The sequence below is a fragment of the Octopus bimaculoides genome, chromosome 15 (genome assembly GCF_046866305.1).
Source record: "Octopus bimaculoides isolate indiv1 chromosome 15, ASM4686630v1, whole genome shotgun sequence".
Taxonomy (NCBI): Eukaryota; Metazoa; Mollusca; class Cephalopoda; order Octopoda; family Octopodidae; genus Octopus; species Octopus bimaculoides.
The window spans coordinates 45027239-45049640 of record NC_142942.1 but is presented as its reverse complement, the minus strand read 5'-3'; the positions used below and the strand labels follow the sequence as shown (position 1 = coordinate 45049640).

At 36.6% G+C, this 22402-nt stretch overlaps 2 protein-coding genes across 4 annotated transcripts; one reads left to right on the top strand and one right to left on the bottom strand.

Moving 5' to 3' along the window:
• The first annotated feature begins 8166 nt into the window (after nucleotides 1-8166).
• Nucleotides 8167-21661, top strand: LOC106879037 (tRNA N(3)-cytidine methyltransferase METTL6). 3 transcript variants are annotated; one of them, XM_089363790.1, is made up of 6 exons: nucleotides 8167-8303; nucleotides 14418-14665; nucleotides 17006-17122; nucleotides 18232-18402; nucleotides 19552-19693; nucleotides 20669-21661. In XM_089363790.1, the coding sequence occupies exons 1-6, from the start codon at nucleotides 8228-8230 to the stop codon at nucleotides 20809-20811; spliced, it is 897 nt and encodes a 298-aa protein (XP_089219916.1). In that variant the 5' UTR covers nucleotides 8167-8227; the 3' UTR covers nucleotides 20812-21661. The 3 variants fall into 3 exon arrangements, with proteins under 3 accessions (XP_089219916.1, XP_089219917.1, XP_014783954.1); XM_014928468.3 differs by lacking the exon at nucleotides 8167-8303 and adding an exon at nucleotides 12654-12842; XM_089363791.1 differs by lacking the exon at nucleotides 18232-18402.
• Nucleotides 10305-12541, bottom strand: LOC106879030 (uncharacterized). The gene has a single exon (XM_014928436.3). The coding sequence runs from the start codon at nucleotides 12459-12461 to the stop codon at nucleotides 11403-11405; it is 1059 nt and encodes a 352-aa protein (XP_014783922.1). The 5' UTR covers nucleotides 12462-12541; the 3' UTR covers nucleotides 10305-11402.
• Nucleotides 21662-22402: the final 741 nt, after the last annotated feature.

Below are 22402 nucleotides of genomic sequence, written 5' to 3'. Positions count from 1 at the left end.
GATTCCGGAGTTGTCTGGAGGCAGTGATTGAAGCCAATGGCGATTTTACTGAAAAAATTTACTCTTTAGTATTTCAAGATATTTTTATGTAATTTTGGTAAATATATCTGTTACAATGAGATGTCAGTGTAATTTTCATTTTTGTGTAATTTAGACGACAATATATTCATGTAAAAAGCACCATTCGAGCATGATCGTTGCCAGCATCGCCTTACTGGCACATGTGCCGGTGGTATGTGATAAACAACATTCAAGCGTGGTTGTTGCCAGTGCCGCCAGACTGGCTCCTGTGCAGGTGGAATGTAAAAAACACCCTTGTGCCGGTGGTATGTAAAAGCACCCACTTGGAGTGGTTGGCATTAGGAACTGTAGAAAGTTGTAGAAACTTTACCAGATCTGATTGGAGGCTGGTGCTGCCTTCTGGCTTGCCAGTCCTCAGTCAAACCATCCAACCCATGCCAGCATGGAAAGCAGACATTAAACGACAACGATGATGATGATGCTACATATATATATATATATATATATGTATATATATATATATATATATATATGTATGTATGTATATATTTGTATACATTCGCTGGTTTCTTCCAAGGAATCTAATGCTCTTAGCTTAGTTTTTCCTTGGGGCTGGCCAGATTGGAGCAATATCGAGAATAACCAGCTGAAATTGCAAAGATAATCTGGATCTCGACTGAAGAGAGAAAACTCCGAATGACCTATCTGAATGTTTTGTCCCTTTCTTGTATCACCTAACTGCCTTGATGTTTTGCGTTCTTGTCCCATTCTGTATTATTTATTTATATATATGTATATATATATATATATATATATATATATATATATATATATATATATATATATATATATATATATATATAGTGGCGTACGTACACTTGTCTCTTATATATATATATATATATATATATATATATTTTATTTGCTGTAGTTTCAGCTCAGATCTGCAGCCATGCTGATGCACCGCTGTTGTCATATACTAGTTTGGAAAATTCTCCCAAAAAGAAGAGATGGTCATGGCTGGAATGTCATTAATCATGTAGCTGTTGAATCAGGGTCAATCAGGGGTTTATACCACAGCAACAACAGCATCAAAGGGTGACACATAAACATAATTTAACATAGGGATTTTGTAATCTTTTTATAAATCTTTTTCTTAGTATGATTAACTACTTTTTTTTTTTTTTTAAATCTTTTGCTATGCAAATTGTTCACACTTCACTAATGACCAACTGACGGTGTCGTGTTACTACTAACATACCTCATACCTAAACCACTATGACTAACAAGACAAAATGTGTTATGTCCTGTTACAGGCAGAACTGCCAATGATTTGCAAGAGAAATGGAATGTGTGACGGTTATTGTATAGATTTTATTTGATTTAATCACTGATCTGAAAACTACCAATCAACAACAGCAGCAGCAACAACAATAACAACAACAACAGCAGCAACAACAACAACAACTCTTTTTTAAAAAAATTTTGACAGATATCTAACAATCTGTCATTCTGCTGCTCTTTCTCAATATTTTATCTCAGCAATGATTTATAACATTAACGTTTTTTTTTGGGTGGGGAGTGGAAGGGAAATGCTGTTGATATTTGGAATTTCACTCCTCGAAGGAAAGCAGTGCTCATGATGCATTTTACAGAACCTCAACTCAAAGACTTGGGGTGGGGGGGGGGAAGGAGGGAAGGAAAGAATCCTTTAATTTATCATGTATGATACTTATTTATCCACATTTAAAAAAATTAAATTAAACATGTAGTATCTCTTGTAGTTTCAAGATTTTGAAAATATGATCGTTTATTTTTATAATGACATTGTAGAGTAGGTGTGAGTAGCTGGATCTGGCCAGTTTGATAATAAAACAGGTAGAATATTTGGGCCAGATATAACCAGTTTAAATGCTAAAAGGTTAAACAAGAGACCTGGCTCAAATTCTTGCAAGACAATGAACTCTTCCACTAAAGGCAATGGTGTTAAACTCCTGTCTTAATCTGGACAATGGATTAAGTCTTATATCCATAGACCCCAATACATTGATTGGTATTATTTAGTCAGTTCCCAGAGGATGAAATGCAAAGTAGATGGCTGAGCAGTTAACCCTTTCGTTACTAACCCGGATGAAACCGGCTCTGGCTCTGTAGTACAAATGTCTAGTTTTCATAAGTTTTGAATTAAAATCTTCCACCAAACTTTAGTCAAAATTTAGGTTCCTAACATTAGCTAAATGATAACTAAGTTATTTTACTAAATTCTTTGTTATATTTAAAATAATTAAAAGAAACACAGAGCATCTCAAAATAAATACAGTAACGAAAGGGTTAACTAGATTATTATGTAAGTATGTAGTTTCAGGTTCAAAACACTGCAAGGCACTGTGGGCATTTATGTGTCTTCAGCCATAATAGCTTCAGGTTGATCAATAACTTGTGAGTAAAATTTGGTAGATGAAAAACTGTGAAGAAGCTTGTATGTCTGACTAATAACTTTTATTTGACTTTAAATTCAAATATATGCTTGTATGTAGGTGTGTGTGTATGTATATATATACTCTTTTTCTCTCTTTTATTTGTTTCAGTCATTTGACTGCGGCCATGCTGGAGCACCACCTTTAGTCGAGCAAATCGACCCTAGGACTTATTCTTTGTAAGCCTAGTACTTATTCTATCGGTCTCTTTTGCTGAACCGCTAAGTGACAGGGACATAAACACACCAGCATCGGTTGTCAAGCAATGCTAGGGGAAAAAACACAGACACACACACACATATATATATATATACATATATACGACGGGCTTCTTTCAGTTTCCGTCTGCCAAATCCCCTCAGAAGGCTTTGGTCAGCCCGAGGCTATAGTAGAAGACACTTGCTCAAGATGCCACACAGTGGGACTGAACCCGGAACCATGTGGTTGGTAAACAAGCTACTTACCACAGAGCCACTCCTGCGCCTATATATATATACATCATCATCATCATCATTTAATATCCGGTGTTTCTCCTTTCCCTACCCACTGTCTTTGGTGCTTGACATTTTTATAGAAAGTACATTTCTCGTCACCAGTCACTATTTGGTCCAAAAAAGGTTCATTCATGAGATGTGACAGCAAAGAAGAGCACACATTAACTCTCTGCACGTGATTAGACTCGGAAAGTTTGTGAGGAACCCATTGATTCAATTTGCTGACTTTTCCAATGGCATGCAGGTGTTGATGAATGGTTGAATGACCAAATCCAAGCTTCTCTGCTGATTCCTCAACAGTTACGATGGGATTTTGTTCCACCAGTGTTTGCAAAACGTCTTTGTTGAGCTCTACAGATCTTCCAAGACGAGACTCGTCTTCTAGGCTGTAGTTTCCGGCTCAGAATTTCTAGAACCTCTATTGACACTGGCTTAAGCCTATTGTCTGATCCCCATATACTGCATTAATATTCCTCACACTTTCCGTTGCATTGTTGCCTTTATTGAACTCATAAAACAAAATATGCCAAATATGCTCCTTTGTCACTTCCATTATAGCTTTGAAAAAATAACTGTTAAAATCGAACTGCACTTTTCACAATTTGCATTAAGAATAAGTTCAAGGTAAAATTACTACATGCTTTTATAGCAAGTTGATGCAGGTAGTTTATCCTGTCCCCCTCTGACTTTTAGTTCATGCAACTGAAAAAACTACATTATTTATGGGATGGCCCAATTATACACACACACACACACACGTATGTATCTGTATTGGAACACACCTTCTACACTCATATTGCTTAAGACATTTACTTAACCCCAACCACAAAAAAAACTTTGACCTTTTCTTTGCTAAGGAAGTCTTCTTCTATTAACCTTCTCTAGCTTTTGACTCACCCCCAAAATATCCTGTTTCTGTTCTTTCCTTTGCTACTACAATTGTCACTGTTTCTCTGAACTCTATAATCCCCACCCATGTCACTACCACTTCCCCCATCAATTTCATGCCTTCTTTGATCAAGGTAATTAACCCTCTAGCATTCAGGTTACTCTATCAAATTTAATGTTTATTTACTTACATTATTTTGAATCAATCATGCATTACCTTATAGCTTTGAGATTTCAATGATATGATTGTTTGTTTATTATTAGAATGCTATTGTAGGGTAGGTGTGAGAGGCCAGATATAGCCAGATTGGGCATAAGACAGGTAAAATATTTGGGCCTGGTATGGTCAGTTTAACCCTGTAGCATTTAAACTAGTCATAACATTCCACTTGTTTTATGTTTAAGTCAGTTAGATCTGGCCTCTCACACCTATGCTACAATGTTATTCTAAACAATCACATCATCAAGATCTCAGAGCAGCAAGGCAGTGCATGATTAATTCAAGACAATGTGAAGAAATGACTATTACATTTGACAAGATAATCTGAATGCTAAAGAATTAAATAACAATATTTCATTGTTATTGGTTACTGAAAGAATAACTTACAATCTGTTAAGTGATTTGTTAACCTGTTAGACTGGGTTCAATTCCTTCAATCAGATGGTAATAACTAGAAGTTATTTGTTTTTAATGTTTGAGGGTTAACTTATAGTTATGCATGGTTGTTCTTAGACTTATTTTGGGAATCTTTTTCAATTGTTTTGTTGTTCCTTAAGATTATCTGTTATGTGTATAGATGAGGACAGCTGCATAAAGAAGTGATGCGTTCTAATTGTGGAGGGAACCTGTGGAAGGGGTAGACCCAAGAAGATCTGGGATGAAGTGGTAAGAAAGGATCTTTGGATACTGGGCCTCATTGAGGAAATGACAAGAGATTGGGAGTTGTGGCAAAATGTTGTATTTGAAAAGATATTAGGTGAAGGTAAGTAAAACTGCCATCATCCATACATACAAGCTTGTCCTTTACAGGTGCTGATGCAACATAAAATGCACTTGTATCGGTGCTGCGTAAATACAGCTATACCAGTGGCACCCAGCATACTTTGTTAGGTGGTTGGCTTTAAGAAGGACATTCAGCTGTAGAAACCATGCCACAACAGACAATTGGAGCTTGGACAGCTCCCTGGCTGGTCAGCTTCATGTCAAACTGGCCAACCCATGCCAGTATGGAAAATGGATTTTAAGTGATGATGGTGATTTACAAAAAGTATCCCGTAAAGTGATTTGCATTAAGATAGGCATCCTGCCATAGAAACCATGCCAAAGCAGGCAATAGACCTTGATGCTGACCCCTGGCTTGTTGGATTCCATCAAGCTATCAAACTCATGCTAGTATCCAACTAATACTAATAGCTGTATTCAACTAGCTTTCACCCACAAAAGTTCAAAGATCGTAAGGACCCTTCTGGGCTTAGTCAGAGAACAGGGAATCCCATGCTTGCAGCAGGTAACACTTGAAATTGATTCAGGGATAAAAAATATCTTGGTGAGTATTCAGTGACCCAAGTTTCTGAGAGTCTTTGAATATCCTTGCTTGCTCAGCTATACAAAACTTGCAGCATATACTCCAGTTGATGTAAGGTTCTGATCACTCTAAGATCTTCTACTTGATATTATATGGGGTCCCTTCATCAGGGGGCTCACACTCTGTCATGTATGCATACTGACATTACCCATCCAGCAAATCATACTAGCTTCATTTCTTTCAAGCCTATGCATGTCCTCAGTAGTCATGGCCCATGTTTCACTGCTGTGTAGCATGGCAGTTCGCTTACATGCATCATACAGTCTACCTTTAATCTTGAGTGAGAAACCCTTAGTTGCCAGCAGGGGTAGGAGCTCCCTGAACTTTGTCCAGTTTGTGGTGGCATATATATGTACACACACACACATATATATATATATATGCATGTATGTATATATATATATATATATGTGTGTGCTTGTATACGATGGATTCACCCGTCGTTAGACGTCATTTGACGGTTTGACAATTTCGTATTGAACAACCACACAGATGATCTGTTTATAGTGATCAAATGTTTGTGTAGACATAATCTCACTCCCTCCATCAGATTAACATTACCTGTACAGGTGCAACAATTGGCACATGTCAGATTTTGAAATGATTGCAGAGCAATGTGAACTGAACTTCTTTGCTCAAAAACACAACACAAGGCTTTGTCTAGGAATTGAACCCACGATCTTGCAATCATGAGTGCAACACCTTAACCACTAAGCCATCACTGTGTGTATATATTTATGTATACATATATACTTATATATGTTAAAGTAGTGAGGAAAACAAGTCAAGGCAAGACTATGGCATTTAAATTCAATCTAACTTAGAATTAACAATAACAGTAATACAACATTGGTAGAGATAATAGAGAAAAGCCAATAGAGATAAGCTACTGATTACCAGCTTTTGCCAAACAGGAAATTTGTGCTACCACAACTCCAGGCCTTGTTTGAATTGGGATTGTGGTGGCTTATCTATACTCTTTTACTTGTTTCAGTCATTTGACTGTGACCATGCTGGAGCACCGCCTTTAGTCGAGCAAATCAACCCCGGGACTTATTCCTTGTAAGCCTAGTGCTTATTCTATTGGTCTCTTTTCTCTAACCGCTAAGTTACGGGGACGTAAACACACCAGCATTGGTTGTCTGCCTTGAGTTCGACTCAACCAACCCCAAGTTAACTGTCTTTTGTTCTTTTAAGACTGTAAAGGAAAAAAAAAAACCCTACCAACCTAGGGTGGTGAATTGACAGAACTGCAAGATTGTGGTATTTTTCAGCTCCTTTGTGTTCTCAGTTCAAATCTTGCTATGGCCTACTTGGGTGGTAGATTTAAATTCTCACTATTTTTGACATCACTACCTAACCTGAGGTACCTTTAATTAGCAGAGTTCATTCTGTTGCCAACATTCAGGTGAGGAGAATAATTGAATTGTTCCTTCCTTTGGCCTTCTTGCCAAAATGTCTTGGAGGCACTGCAGAAGCTGATGAGCAGTTTTCTCTTCTGACAAGGTGAAAAAAAAAAAAAAAAAAAAAGGATTAAAAGAAAGCCCTTCACAGTAGCTTTCCCTCCGTAGTAAACACTGAGCTAGCACACTAGTTTACCTCAGGTACTTTCAGTAAGAACTTTAAATGTAAATTCAGTACAATTCTGTGTTTTAATATGGAGAAAATAAGCCAAAATCAGCTCGCAGTGCCACCTACTCAAACTGTAAAATTCAAGCATTTCAGAGTGACTCTGTCCTCTTCAGTCACAGAGTATGTCGCGAGCTGATAAGAGATTGATTGTGTCTCTTATGATATTCGGTGCTTCGGCTCAAAGACACCAAACTAATACACGTAATGAAGTATTCACTTAAAAAAAAAAAAAACAGACTAAGGGAGATAACTCTAGTTATCAGTGAGGAATGTAACAGCCGTCGATTAATTTTACTTTTACATTTAATATTTTTGGATTTTAACCATAATCCTCTCTCACCACCATAAAAGGAAATCGTAATCAACCAGTTCAGAGATTTTAAAAATATTCTTATGAAAGTTCGCCGCACGAAAAAAAGTGAAAACAGTGATTCTGCTCGATTAAATAGGAGAGCGTTTAAGATTCAGTTATTTAACAATGAAGACATTAAGTTAATGTTTAACACTTGAAATAATCAGTTAAGTGTGGAGGCGCAATGGCCCAGTGGTTAGGGCAGCGGATTCGCGGTTTCGATTCCCAGACCGGGCGTTGTGAGTGTTTATTGAGTGAAAACACCTAAAAGCTCCACGAGGCTCCCTCCGGCAGGGGATGGTGGCGAACCCTGCTGTACTCTTTCACCACAACTTTCTCTCACTCATACTTCCTGTTTCTGTTGTGCCTGTAATTCAAAGGGTCAGCCTTGTCCACACTGTGTCACGCTGAATATCCCCGAGAACTACGTTAAGGGTACACGTGTCTGTGGAGTGCTCAGCCACTTGCACGTTAATTTCACGAGCAGGATGTTCCGTTGATCGGATCAAACTGGAACCCTCGTCGTCGTAAGCGACGGAGTGCCAACAATATATATATATATATATATATATATATATATATGAATATATTCAATTAAATTGAGTTATTGGTTATTAGGGTTTGTCTCTAAATGGCATGTAGTTTTATTTTAAAGAATATCGACTGAAATTCTTTGTATTAAGTTATCGTCAAGAACAAGTTTCATGAATTTTATGTGTACTGTAATAAATTGAACGTACAAACGTTTACCTGTTTCACTTTATATGATAGAGTGGTATGGAGGAATTCTGTACCGAAGAGAAAGACATTGTTCATTTTTGGTTGCGAAATCCAGTGTCGACTTTATTTAACAGTAAGTTGACTTATTTATCTCCCCTTTAATTTTTATTTACTTTTTTAAATCTCGCATACTGAAGGATTATCCCTTATTCATTTGAACCGAAGAATTTATTGAGAAAAAAAAATTGACAAAAATGTTTCAGACGTTTAAAAATCGAAAAACTGTCTATTTTTAGCCAATAATAAACTTTTGTTGTAGCGAACGGTGTCAACTTTAAGGTTGTACCCTGTGACCTGTTCATTGTAGATTTCTAAACTGAGAAAAAAAAAATTAAAGTCAGATTTTTTTTTTGTTTTATTAATGTATTTGTCTGTACTTGTTTGGGTAAATTTTTACAAGTGGACCCGCATTAGCAGCTATTTGCGAATATCTGTTACGTGGTAGCAGGGTGTGTTAGAAATAGCAACCAAATCTGTCCTTTTCTTAGTTCCGGGAAACTTCAAGGTCGCCCACCATCCTCCTCCCTTTCTTTTCCGGGGGAAAAAAAAAAAAAAAAAAAAAGGCTTGCGGCAGGTTTGACGGTCAGATATGTTGATTGCACGCGAAAAATCTGAGGTTTTCCTTCTTGTCCTTACTGACAAATGTTCAGAACATCCATTGCCAGTACGAATTCCCACAGATCACTTTCTTAGTCATATTGTGCCTAAATTTACGACACTATTTTTTTCAGGGATAATTACCTTTTTCTTCGTGTGTATGTGATTTCTAGTGTTTGTTTTTCCTTTAGTTTAGTCAATGAGGTTACTGTGTGGTTGTTCAATTTGCTAGAAATAACAGCCAAATCTCCCTCATACTATGCTCTTGTATTAAGGAAAGGGAAAAAAATGTTTACTCCTCTCTATCATTAGGATTAAAATTAATATTTTAATGCTACCAATGGTAATGGAACATGGGACCTGAATGGAGAGAACATGCAAACGCCAGAGAGGAATGAGGCTAGTATGCGCTCCTGGATGTGTAATGTTAATGTATATATGCAAGAAAGTGCTAATGTATTGAGAAAGAAGTTAGGCATTAGAACAGTGGTTCCCAAATATTTTCAGGCTGCTGCCCCCTTGACACCCAGGCCTGTTCTTAGGGACTCCACCCCAACCAACCATCACAAGAATAGACCTCTTTCTGAAACAAATTCAAAACAACAGTATTTCACAAATAAAACTTTATCTAAGGAATCCTTTATTTTGTTGTTTTTGCATGAATCGCCACCCTTTTATTCCTTCAATTTTTACCCCATTATCGCCCCACTTTTCTTCACCCCCCCACTCCAGAACTTTCCACTGCTCCCAGGGGGCAACACCGCCCACTTTGGGAACCACTGCATCAGATGCACTGGTTTGGCCATGTAACATGGATGGATACTGACAGCTCTATAAAGAAGTGCTGTTTACACCATATCAAAAGCACCCACTGTAAAATGGTTGGCATTAGGAAGGGCATCCAGCCATAAAAACCAAACCATGCCAGCATGGAAAACAGATGTTAAAATATGATGACGATGATGAAATCTTATAATTTACTGTGCAGAATATTATGAGTATTATGCAATTTGTGGTAGAGCTGATATGGGATTACATAGTGATAGTTCTTATGAATAAATGCATGTATAAGCTAACCTCTATGTGGTCACTCAACCTGCTAGAAATAGCAGCCACCTCATCTACTACTTTACAAAATGAAGGATGTATTGGTTATGTATGTTTTCACGCAAGAGGCGGTAATTTCCTATTTTAACGTAAATTTTGAAAACTTTATTGTATGTGTTAAGGAACAATATCCTTTATAAATATTTTTGATAACATTTTTTAATATAAATTTTGAAATATACCATATAATCGTGGGATAATTAAAACATTTTTAATTTGTTTAAATTTCAATTTTTTAAAAACTTGTGTACCATTCTCTACATAAAAATTTAAGTCTTGTACTAAAACTGGTGTTTACTAATTTTAGTACAAGATTGCTGTATTTGTAATTCTAAATTTCCCATTCACAGACTGAAAAGGGAGAAAACAATTTCAAAATATTTTTCATTTAATAAAATATAAACTAATGAGTACATTTGAGAAATCTTGAAATAAGTACTTAACAATAAAAAATAGAGTGTAAATAAGAAATAATTGTTAGTTTTTCTCATCATCACACGCCACTAATACAAACACTACCATATCGTTTTTGTCCTGTCATTTGATTCCAATTGTTCAATGACCCAAGTGTCTTAATTTTGGCACACAGGAATGTAAATGCGTTACTGGTCATATCGGTTTAAGTGTGTATATAACTGGTCATCTCGCGTGTACAAGACTCAGTGTTTATCAGGTGTATTAGTGATTCCATGTGCTTGTGTTTGTGTGAGTTGCTGGTCATTTCGGACATGTATACATGAATAACACCGAATCGACCGCGGTCGAGCAGGCCAATAATGAAAAGCACCTAAGATTTAATCCTGAGTCCTTTCCTTACTTAAGACGGAAAGATGTGATTTGAGAAAAATTTGACAATAAAATCAAAGGGGATGGTCAATTGGAAGAGTCCTGTAGGAGAGGGAGAACATATATTGGATTATCGCTCTCAACGGCACTGCCGTGACAGAAACCTTAAAACCATAAGGGGTGTCAATACAGCCACTCCGCCTTCTGAAAATAGCAGCCTAATACCTCTAAAAACACATTCTACCATTTTAAAAAGGTAAGAGGACGTGTGTATAATGTGTTTCCGATATATTATACCTTAAACAAAATTTGGATGGTGACGTATGGAATGAATAACATAGATAAGCCCAGTCAAGACTGCTTCGGGCTTAAGCACAATTTTTTCCAACTATTTGGACGTATAATTTAGTTTTATCGTGAGCAACATAACGGAACCAAATGGCTCGAAATCGAAACCCCCACCCGCCACCAAAAAAGGACCCTCCCCCCACTGAATGTAGGAGTGGAATCATAAAAACAAAACGTTTCATTGTAAATAACCAAGTACTCCAACATGGCCGGAGATTAGTTGGTAGAATAGATTAAAGAATGAACAATAAAATGTTATACAATACGAAAGAATGCCTCAAGATCATAGAACTCAATATATTTAGCTTTTTGTGTGTAAAATATTCCAAGAAATTCAGTTTTTCTGTGAAAGTCTTACTTCATCTTTTATACAAACGAATCGAGGATTTTTGGTAACTTTTTTGGTAAAAGTTGCACGGAGTTTATCATTTGACTTTGCATATCCTCCTTGAGCAAGATACTCAGCTATCGCTTTTTTACCAACCCTTTTCATACTCATTTTCTGATCTTCTTTAGTTTTAAGAATCGATACAATAGTTTCTTCCCAATCAAATTTGATTTTCTTCGATTTCCTTTCTTGTTCTTCCACCTCCTCCTCTTCATTGTCGTTCACATTTATTCCTTCTTCGTTTTCTTTTTCATCATTCTCTTTCATTTTCTTGGAATACTCAACCGTTTCCATTTCCTCATGTTTCCGTTTCTTCGATTTCTTCTTCTTTTTCTCCTCGCACACCTCAGTTTCATCACATTCCATAGCGTCACCATTATCATTACTTTCATCTTCCATCATTTTCCGACTATCTTTTTTCTCCTTCTTGTTTTGCTTTTCAGAACGTTTTGCTTTCTTTTCTCGTTTACTTTCCTTTTTCGTTTTATTTTCATCGATTTCGCCATCAACGGACTTTTCCTCACCATTTGTCACGCTGGTTTCATCCTTTCTTTCATCAACTTCTTTACTTTCTGATGTTTTTTCAGTCATCAATATATCCCAGATTTCTTTTACCAACGATTGATCACGAACCCGTAAACTGTTATGTAGAAAGTTTTCAAACTTGGTTTGTTTTCTGGGAATGTTTGGATAATCTTTGAGTCTCTCCAGTAAGTTGCGAATGTTAGGCTTCGAGTTGCTTTTGTCGATGGCTGTTTGTACTTTCTGAATCCATGCATCTTGTTTCGCTTCTCCCTTGTTCTGAGTCGGACGAGCTTTATAATCTTTACCAGAATATTTCTCTTCTTCACTGATACATTTGATGTGACTATTGAACTCGTCGCCCCAAAACTCTTTGTTACAATCCAGACACGATACCATACTCATTCGGCATCGGATATAATGTTTATTTACTTGGTTTTTCTTCAGTGATTCACTACAGTTAGAACAACTAAAGAAAACCATTCTGATCGTTGAATTTTTCTTGTAAAAGTAAAGTCAGTTACAGGCGCCAACTTTCAAACACGTTGTATGACCGGTGTCACACCAAAATTACTTCCTCGTTCAATAATATCCAGTTAACAAAACAAAAAATTGTAACTGAATTGAGTGGGAGGATCCCGTAATAATAATAATAATAATAATAATAATAATAATAATAATAACATCAATAATAAAATCGTGAAGAGTATGAATATATTTTAACTCTGCAATTATACGAGTTAACTTGATAATTAAGTGAAATTGATTATCATTTCACATGTAACGTGTTTTTAGACTGACACCATGTAACCACCAACCGGTGTTAAACAGAAACACATGTCCTTATTTTGTAAAAGTATTTAAGTAAGTATTTATGTTTATATTTAGAATAATATATGATTATAGCTGGTAATATCTTTGGAATAATTACTGTGTATTGCTGGTCCCATTATTCATCTTAATTTCATTATTATATACTTTCGTTCTCTAATTTAACAAGTCTACGAATTAATGATAAATTGAAACAATATATAACACTAAATATTAAATTTAAAATAATTAATGTTTATATTTTGAAAGTAAATAATACTAAAAGGTCACAAAGTTTTCTTTTCAATATTTATTTGTATTTGGTGTAAATCAGGGGTGGGTAAACGTTTTAGTGCGGCTGCAAAAATTTCCAATGTAAGGTCTGCGAGCAGACTACAAGTTCTACTTCTTATATCTGTGAAAATCTTGTATATATCTATGTATAATTGGATATACAGGGTGTCCACAAGGTCTGGGTACATGGAGTAAATAAAATCACAACATTAATTAAGTATAAGAAATAATAATTTCTTAAAGTATGTGTTAATCCCCATGTACCCAGACTTTGTGGACACCCTGTACATTGATAAAGATAAGTTTAACACATTAAATTAACGCGTAACATCTTCATTAACGCCGCCACTGACTTTTAGGACGCTTATATTATGCGGTATTATTTAGTTTTTAGCTACTGCAGTTGGGTCTCAAAAAGATGGTATAAACCTAGCAATGTGTTTCATAGTGAAAACAAAATTTCCATTCAAATGGCAGTTACCGGATGGTTTCTGTTCAAGTCTAACCGTTTTAAGTCGTAGTGGGAACGCAACCTATGTCGCAAATAGGCATGTGAATATTGTATAAATTTTATAATTGTAAAATTTAATATTTTTTTGTACATCCGAGTATATCGGCCTGCGGGCGGGGGTTTCCCCACCCCTCGTGTAAATGAATGGACTGAACACGTAGCCTTGGAAAGTGTAAAAATCCCTGTAAGAATGCGGTTTTAACGTTTACATATTTCTTTAATTATTTTATCGCAGTAAGACGGCGAGCTGGCAGAAACGTTAGCAAGCCTGTCTTTACGTTCTGAGTTCAAATTCCGCCGAGGTCGACTTTGCCAGTCATCCCTTCGGGGAAGATAAATTGAGTACCAGTTGCGTACTGAGGTGAATCTAATCGACTGGCTCCCTTCCCCCAAATTTCGGGCCTTGTACTTAGAGTAGAAAAGATTATTTTATCGTAGTTATTTTTTCGCCCAACAAATTCCTGAGATTTGGCTATTTACCTCCCCTTCATATCGTTTCTAGCGTGTGGATAGCCTGCTTGAAGACCAAGGCCATAGAATCGGGAGAGGAAGGGGTTGGGGTAATTTCATATCAAACCTTCCCTGCAGCAAATAATAGTGTACATATGGTAATGGCAGTGTTGGTGGTGTCATCTTCATTGGTGATGTTGGAGGTGTGTTTGTCTGTGGATTATGGAGGAAGCAGCAGAATTAAATAGAATTAAAAAAATTTGCATCCGCAGTTCCCACCCACCTCTAATTTACATTTCTGGAAAAATAAGAATAGTAAATTTGTTCTTCAGTTTTTAAGTTAACATTTTCTTTTTCTCTTTTTGTCTTTCAAGGTATGCTTGAAACTAAATCAGTTTCGAGTGAAGACACCAAAATATCTTCCCATATGTTGTCACCAGAAGACATTGCTAAATTAGAAAAAGATCAGAAACTGGTGTCTGAATTCAAACAAAATAAATTCGAAAGAGATGCTTGCAAAAATTGGGATTTGTTTTATAAACGGAACACGACAAAATTTTTTAAAGACCGACATTGGACAACTCGAGAATTCAAAGACTTGTTAAATGAATCAGATTCTGATGTAAGACAGATTTTTTTTTTCTTTTTTAAATTCTTATTTCTGATTCCTGTTTTGTTATACAAAGAATAAAAACACGCTATGTTACTGTATAACAATGAACACCTTGAAACTGCTCCACATTTTTATTCCTCGTTAAGATTTATAATATTCCATACATTCCACTCAAGCACCCACTACACTCTCTGAGTGGTTGGCGTTAGGAAGGGCATCCAGCTGTAGAAACTCTGCCAAATTAGATTGGAGCCTGGTATAGCCATCCGGTTGCACCAGTCCTCAGTCAAATCGTCCAACCCATGCTAGCATGGAAAGCGGACGTTAAACGATGATGATGATGATGATGATTAATTATACTAACATCTATTGGCTTAGAAACTTTCCCTTAACATTCAGTGTGTTGTGCTGAACAACGAGCCATGTCAGGTGTTTTATTCTGGAGACTTGCACATCCTAATAGAGGACAAAAACCACTCAACCATGTCGATGTTATTGGCAGACACTAAATATGAAACTGAGGAATTAGCAGAGTTACTGGGGAGACAGAGATTCTTAATACTGCATTGTGGAATGCATCCTAGTTGTGGTTCATTTGAAGGAGAAGAATGATTTTATCTTTCATGCTTTCAATGTTCATTTGGTAACACCTTGGTGTTGAAAAAAATTAAACTTATAACCCATCACTAAATTTGAGGCTTTGTGATAATACAAGATACTATTTCATGAATAATGTGCCAGTGCCTCTCATTAACTGATACAACACCACCTCCCTCAATACTTCTGCCCCCATTATAGGGGACTTTGTCTTGTTTTGCAAGTAACTTGGTGACCCTACCAGTGCTGGAGCCATGAAAAAAGTACTCAGAACATTCTGTGAAGTGGTTGGTATTAGGCAGGTTATCCAGCTTTGGAAACCATGTCAAAATAGACAATAGAGCTTGGCATAGCCTTCTAACTTGTCAGCTCTTGTCAAACTGTGCAACCCATGCCAGCATGGGGAATGACCATTAAATGATGAGGAATTATCAAGTACACACAGAACAGTGAGAATGAAAGCAATGATGTACTTATTCTTAATACATTCTGACATTCAGCATATTTTATGATTTTGTCTATGATTCATCTCTATCATTTTTGGTTCTGAATATCATTCCTGCACCAAAGAATCCAGTTGGTTCTTGTCTCAGCCATAAAGCTTTAAATCATTCATGAACAAGGAATCATTCACTTTTCCCCCAATCCTTTCCCTGTGCCCATCCTTCCTAAACTTAATTAGAATAATCAACAAGACCAGTGTTATTAATCCTTTAGCATTCATCTGTGTAGTATACCTTCTCTCTTAAGATGATGTATTTTCATAATGCACTCAATTTATTGACACGCGGGAGACTTTGAGATACTATAGTGTTTCAATCTGATTGTATTTCTTCTATCAAAGTTTTTTCTGGATCAACGAAGTAAACAAGTGAAGGCTGAGTGTGTTATGAATGTACATTATCCGAAAAGTGAAGGTGTTCCCTGAAAATGAAAAACAACAGTGATTAATACATTCACATTGGAATCTACTGCAACATAAGTACGAATATGCATCATTTCTTCCTCTTCTGCATGCCCATAGTAATTTCTTATTGGTTTGGCAGTCATCAACATACATCAGCAAACGGCTTTACTGTGCCGGTGGCACGTGAAAAGACATTCGAGTGAGTCGTTGCCAGTGCCGCCGGACTGGCTCCTGTGCAGGCGCCATGTAAAATACACCATTTTGAGCATAGCCGTTGCCAGTGCCGCCTGACTGGCCTTCGTGCCGGTGGCACGTAAAAGCACCCACTACACTCTCTGAGTGGTTGGCGTTAGGAAGGGCATCCATCTGTAGAAACTGTGCCAAATCAGATTGGAGCCTGGTGTAGCCATCTGGTTTCACCAGTCCTCAGTCAAATCGTCCAACCCATGCTAGCATGGAAAGTAGACGTTAAACGATGATGATGATGATGATGATGATGAAGAGCATTTCATCTTTGGATTCTCCAAAGACAGAATACAACAGCAATTTTACGTTTGAATGTGCCAGAATGTATTAAAAATGGATGTACGAGAGGGTACTGAAAAGTTCCTAGTTCTAATAATGTGAAAGGCCTGGTTGGAGGCTCAACCTTCCGAGTTCTTTTATAGAGCTTAGATAAACTGAAGGACTGCTGCAGTTAGTGTGTGAATGTAATTAACTGATTCTCCTGTATTTTCTTTTACCCAAAGCCAGGAACTTTCCAGCACCCCTACATATATATATGTCATTGAAGAAATGAAAATGTCTCTTAATTTATTTGAATTTCCTCAAATTTTTTTCAACAGAAGATAGCATTGGAGGTTGGTTGTGGTGTTGGCAATTTCTTGTTTCCACTACTACAAGAAACCAGTTTGTTCTTCTATGCCTGTGACTTTTCGAAACGAGCTGTAGAATTCGTTAAGGTAAAATTTTTAATTATTATTTTTCATATATATGTGTAACATAACTCTTGTAAATGGACTTTGAATTCACACTTCACTAATTGTATCAGTTGATTGAATCAATTCCAGTACTGACTTGCATTTTATTTTATCAATACTGGAAAAATGAAACGTAAACTTGACCTTGGCTGGATTTGAACTCAGAATGTAAAAGGGGGACTAAATCTTAAAAGCATGTTTTCTGCTGTTTTGCCAAATTTGCCAATCAACTACCTATAATATGGGAGACAATTCATACAATATTCGAAATGGGGATGTAAAATATTTATGATGAAGCACCAAGATTATATAATAGTTTTACATAAGTTTTTTTCCAGACTGGCATGAATTGGGTGAGTTTTTTGAGTCAGTTAGATACCTTTCATGTTGTCAACCCATTTAGACGTGCAGGGACACTGTGTACCTATTCTAAAACTGCGTAAATATTTTAATATAAGTAAACGTCTGGCTCATTGGTCTAGGGGTATGATTCTTGCTTAGGGTACGAGAGGTCCTTGGTTCAACTTGCAGACAAGCCTAGCCAATCCTTATTCATTTGAGATTAACTTTATAGGCGCAGGAGTGGCTGTGTGGTAAAAAGCTTGCTTCCCCACCACGTGGTTATAGGTTCAGTCCCACTACATAACATCTTGGGCAAGTGTTTTCTACTATAGCCTCGGGCCGACCAAAACCTTGTGAATGGTTTTGGTTGGCCCGAGGCTATTGTAGAAAACACTTGCCCAAGATGTTGTCTAGTGGGACTGAACCTAGAACCATGTGGTGGGGAAGCAAGCTTTTTACCACACAGCCACTCCTGCGCCTATAAAGTTAATCTCAAATGAATAAGGAAAGACATGCAATGCACTCTGCATGATGTTTAATGTTAAGAAGAACATCCTGCCAATTGAAACTTTGCCAAAACTGAGATATAGGAGTGAAACACAATCCTTCCACCAGTTGGATCCTGTCAAATTGTCCAACCCACCCATGCCTGCTTGGAAAACAGACATGGAAATGATGATTTAAATTAATCACCTTGCATCACAGATTAACAATGAACATGTTATTCATATTATTTTGTTGTCTTTCAGCAAAATGAATATTATGATGAGAAGAGATGTAAAGTATTTGAGTGTGATATAACTGAAGATGATTTGATGTCCCACATCCCATCCCAGTCTGTTGATATTGTTTCATTAATTTTTGTTTTGTCATCAATCCATCCTGATAAGATGCTTAAGTGTTTACAGAACATAAAGAAGGTAAGACAAAATTTTTTTCGTAAGTGGTACCTGTGCCCAGTGTCGCCTTCCTGGCACTTGTGCCGGTGGCACGTGTAAAGACATTCGAGCGAGATCGTTGCCAGTGCCGCTGGACTGGCTCCTGTGCAGGTGGCATGTAAAAGACACCATTTCGAGCGTGGCCGTTGCCAGTACCGCATGACTGGCCCTCGTGCCGGTGGCATGTAAAAGCACCCACTACACTCTCGGAGTGGTTGGCGTTAGGAAGGGCATCCAGCTGTAGAAACTCTGTCAAATCAGATTGGAGCCTGGTGTAACCACCTGGTTCACCAGTCCTCAGTCAAATCGTCCAACCCATGCTAGCATGGAAAGCGGACGTTAAACGATGATGATGATGATGGTAGTTGTGGTGGTGATAGTGATTATGGTGATGTTACTGGCAGTGGTGTTTATACTAGCTTTGTAGTCCTAACTCTGTTGTGAATGTATAACACTTTAGTATTCAAACTGGCCATATAAATTTAATTAGAAACATGAAGTGTGTTAGGCATAACTTTATATGTTTTATACAAAGCTGCTGCATGCAACAGGAATTATATAGATTAATGATTTGTAGGGATGTGGTATTTCGTTATGCAACCATAATATACTACAAAGTATATTTAACGCTTTGTAAGTCAATACTGTGCTCTACTGTGTTAGCAGTGCTATTAAATCATTTGCTAAGGTTAACTCTACAGATATTCTATAGAAATTACAGCCATACATTTACGACAAACTTCTTCCAGTTTCCATCTACCAAATCCACTCACAAGGCTTTGGTCGGCCCGAGGCTATAGTAGAAGACACTTGCCGAAGGTGCCACACAGTGGGACTGAACCCAGGACCATGTGGTTGGTAAGCAAGCTACTTACCACACAGCCACTCCTGCGCCTATTATACATATATATTTAGATATACATATTTTTGTAGATATACATATCTATATACACACACATATACATTTGCGTGTATATATGTACATGCATACACACAAACTATACATACAATAACACAAGACTTGGACACATGTTTAACTGTATACAAACATTTCTTAATTTTATTTGGTTTATCATGCAATTACAAAACTTGTTTCATTTGTAAACTTGTCTGTCTGTCTGTATGTCACAGGTAATCAAACCCGGTGGTTGTCTTCTATTCCGAGATTATGGTCTCTATGACCACGCCATGTTACGTTTTGCACCTGGTCACAAATTGGCAGAAAATTTCTATGTACGGCAAGATGGCACTCGGGCATATTATTTCTCAACAGGTAAGCTACTCTACATTCCTATGCTACAGATAGGATGAATGTGGTGTTTTTATTTGATCAGGGAGCTATGCTATATTGTAGATATTATACAGTACCAACTATATAGTATTTTGTAAATATTGTAGGATGAATTCAGTTATCAGCCGAGTCTATTGTGAATATTGCCTCGCCACCTTCCTTTAACTGGGAAGGCAAGGCAGTTTTCATTGTACTGCCATATTCACAGCTGATAAAACAGCTCTACCAAGAAATGAAAGAGCATCAGCAACCAGCAAGCCAGCCCAACTAAATGACACCACCATCAGCACTACCAAGAACAGAAATAACACCATCACCACCTACATCTATAGAAGCACTGTGTGTGTGTGTATGTATATATATATATATATATACACACATGCACACACAAACATATATAAACATATATATATATATATATATATATATAAACTTTGGGTTTGGCTGCCCTTTCTAGCATGTAAAGCATCCTGTCAAGAGTCACCTCTAGGTATAAATACTTATACACTCTTATATATGAATGTTTATTGACTTTTATTATACATGCTAACCACTGGTATGAAAATTTTTCTAAATTTTCTACCCTTATAATTCTTACAGTATATATTTCTGTACTTCGGTATGTGGTGAAGCAACTGTTGCTGATCCCTTAACTATGTTTATAAATTTATAAGAACTTTTAAATAAGTTCTTCACCGATAATGGTGTTTACATACCGAAGCGCTTGGTAAAAATTATCAATAATTAATTTATTAATAAATTAATATTCCTTTACCCTTTCATTTGTTATATATATATATATATATATATATATATATATATATATATATATATACACACACACGCACACACACACACACAGCTGTTGTACATTGTAGAATTATATGTAACACCTAGCTATAGTACAGTGTATGCTGACACCTTTAATATTAAAGCTATTCTTTCTTTCTTTTTCAGAGTTTATTGAACATTTACTGTGTGATGCTGGTTATGATATTTGTCAACTCCATTATGTGAAACGGGAGACTGTCAATAAGAAAGAAGGACTTTGTGTACCACGTATATTTGTACAAGGGAAGTTCATGGTGACAACATCTTGAAATTTGTGTGTGTGTGTAGAGGGGTGTCTTTTTGTATTTCTGCTCGGTCACATCATCTTAAAGTTCTCTGTGGGTGTATATATCATCATCATCATCATCATCACAGCAACATCCACTTTTCCATGCTTCCATGTGTCAGACAGAGTTTATTGAGGCAGATTTTCTACAGCTGGATACCGTTCTTGTTGTCAACCCTCACTTGTTTTCAAGCAGGGTAATATTTACCCCCCATGACCAAACATGTTTTCACAGAAATTTGGAAGTGAATTACACGACTTGAATGACGATTATTTACAGCTATCATGTGATGTCAAGACAAGGAGACACAAAAATACACTCACACACAACTCTGACCCCCCCCCCCCCACCCGACTGATCTTGGTCAGTGTTTGTGGACACTACGCATGTTGTTGGTGATCATTCCCTTGATGTGTAGGGAGATGTGGTAACGGTCCAGCACCATATATTAGAGGGCTTGCATCGGTCATTGTTAGGCTACCATTGTCTTTCTATGGCCCTTTCTATTTGAAAAAAAATTGCGTTTCTTTTGCGGTTAGGTGTATGTTGTGTGTACAAAAATAAACGATAAGTTTTAAAAAAATAAAAACCGAAAAAAAAAAAAATCACATGAAGAATGAAATTTTTTTTTTAAAGAACCATGCAATAATTTCGAGCACTTTATTCAGTTGTGGAAGGGTTGATATCTAAATCTCAGTATGTGGCCAAAGTGGTTTTCTAGGTGATGGTGGTGTGATGTCCTGTGTGAATGGATTGTAATTAGTGCTATTGGAAAACAAACTGTACAAAATGTTCTTTCATTGCTTTAATAAAATCCTTAATTTAATTCAAAGCCTCTTGGCTTTCTTCCTCTAAAATTTGTTTTCTGTAAGTTACCATTTCTAATTCTTTGTGTAACTGTAGCTTTGGAAGAATTGTACATTTGGTTCTTGTTAAATGATATATTTTTCAAATGAAATGTATGCAATTGTATGGTTAGTGGTTGACCGACATCTGATGTTGTTTAGGGCAATGTGAAGATTGAGTCCGATCTTGGCAGGGGATTTTTGTGATGCTGATTGAGGGCATCCAAAATGCGAAAAGTGGATAGGGTTAGGTAGGTGTTGTAGAGGGACTAGGGAGAAAATACATGTGGTATTGAGGCTGCTATAAAGGGTGCTATTTTAGGAGGAAGAATATTTTGGGATATTAAGTTATGTTTTAGAATTAATGGTTGACTGAAGAAAACAGAAGTTTGATCAGGGAAAACGGATCAAAAATTTGTGAAACGAATAGTATTTAATCAACAGCATAGGGTGAAGAGATGTGACGATGGCATTTAAATCAACTGAGAGTAGTGTTTTCATATATTTGTGTGTGTATATGTATATATATATATATATATATATATATATATATATATAGGTATGTAAAATCCAATCCAAAAGACAATGTGAATCACGTAGGTATTGTAAATTTTGGAGGTAATACTTGTTAAGTGTAAGCACCTGTATATGCCAGCAATATAGACAGATTTTTGAATACCAAGGAACATCTATTCAGATATAACAATTTAAAGAATAAGCATATTACA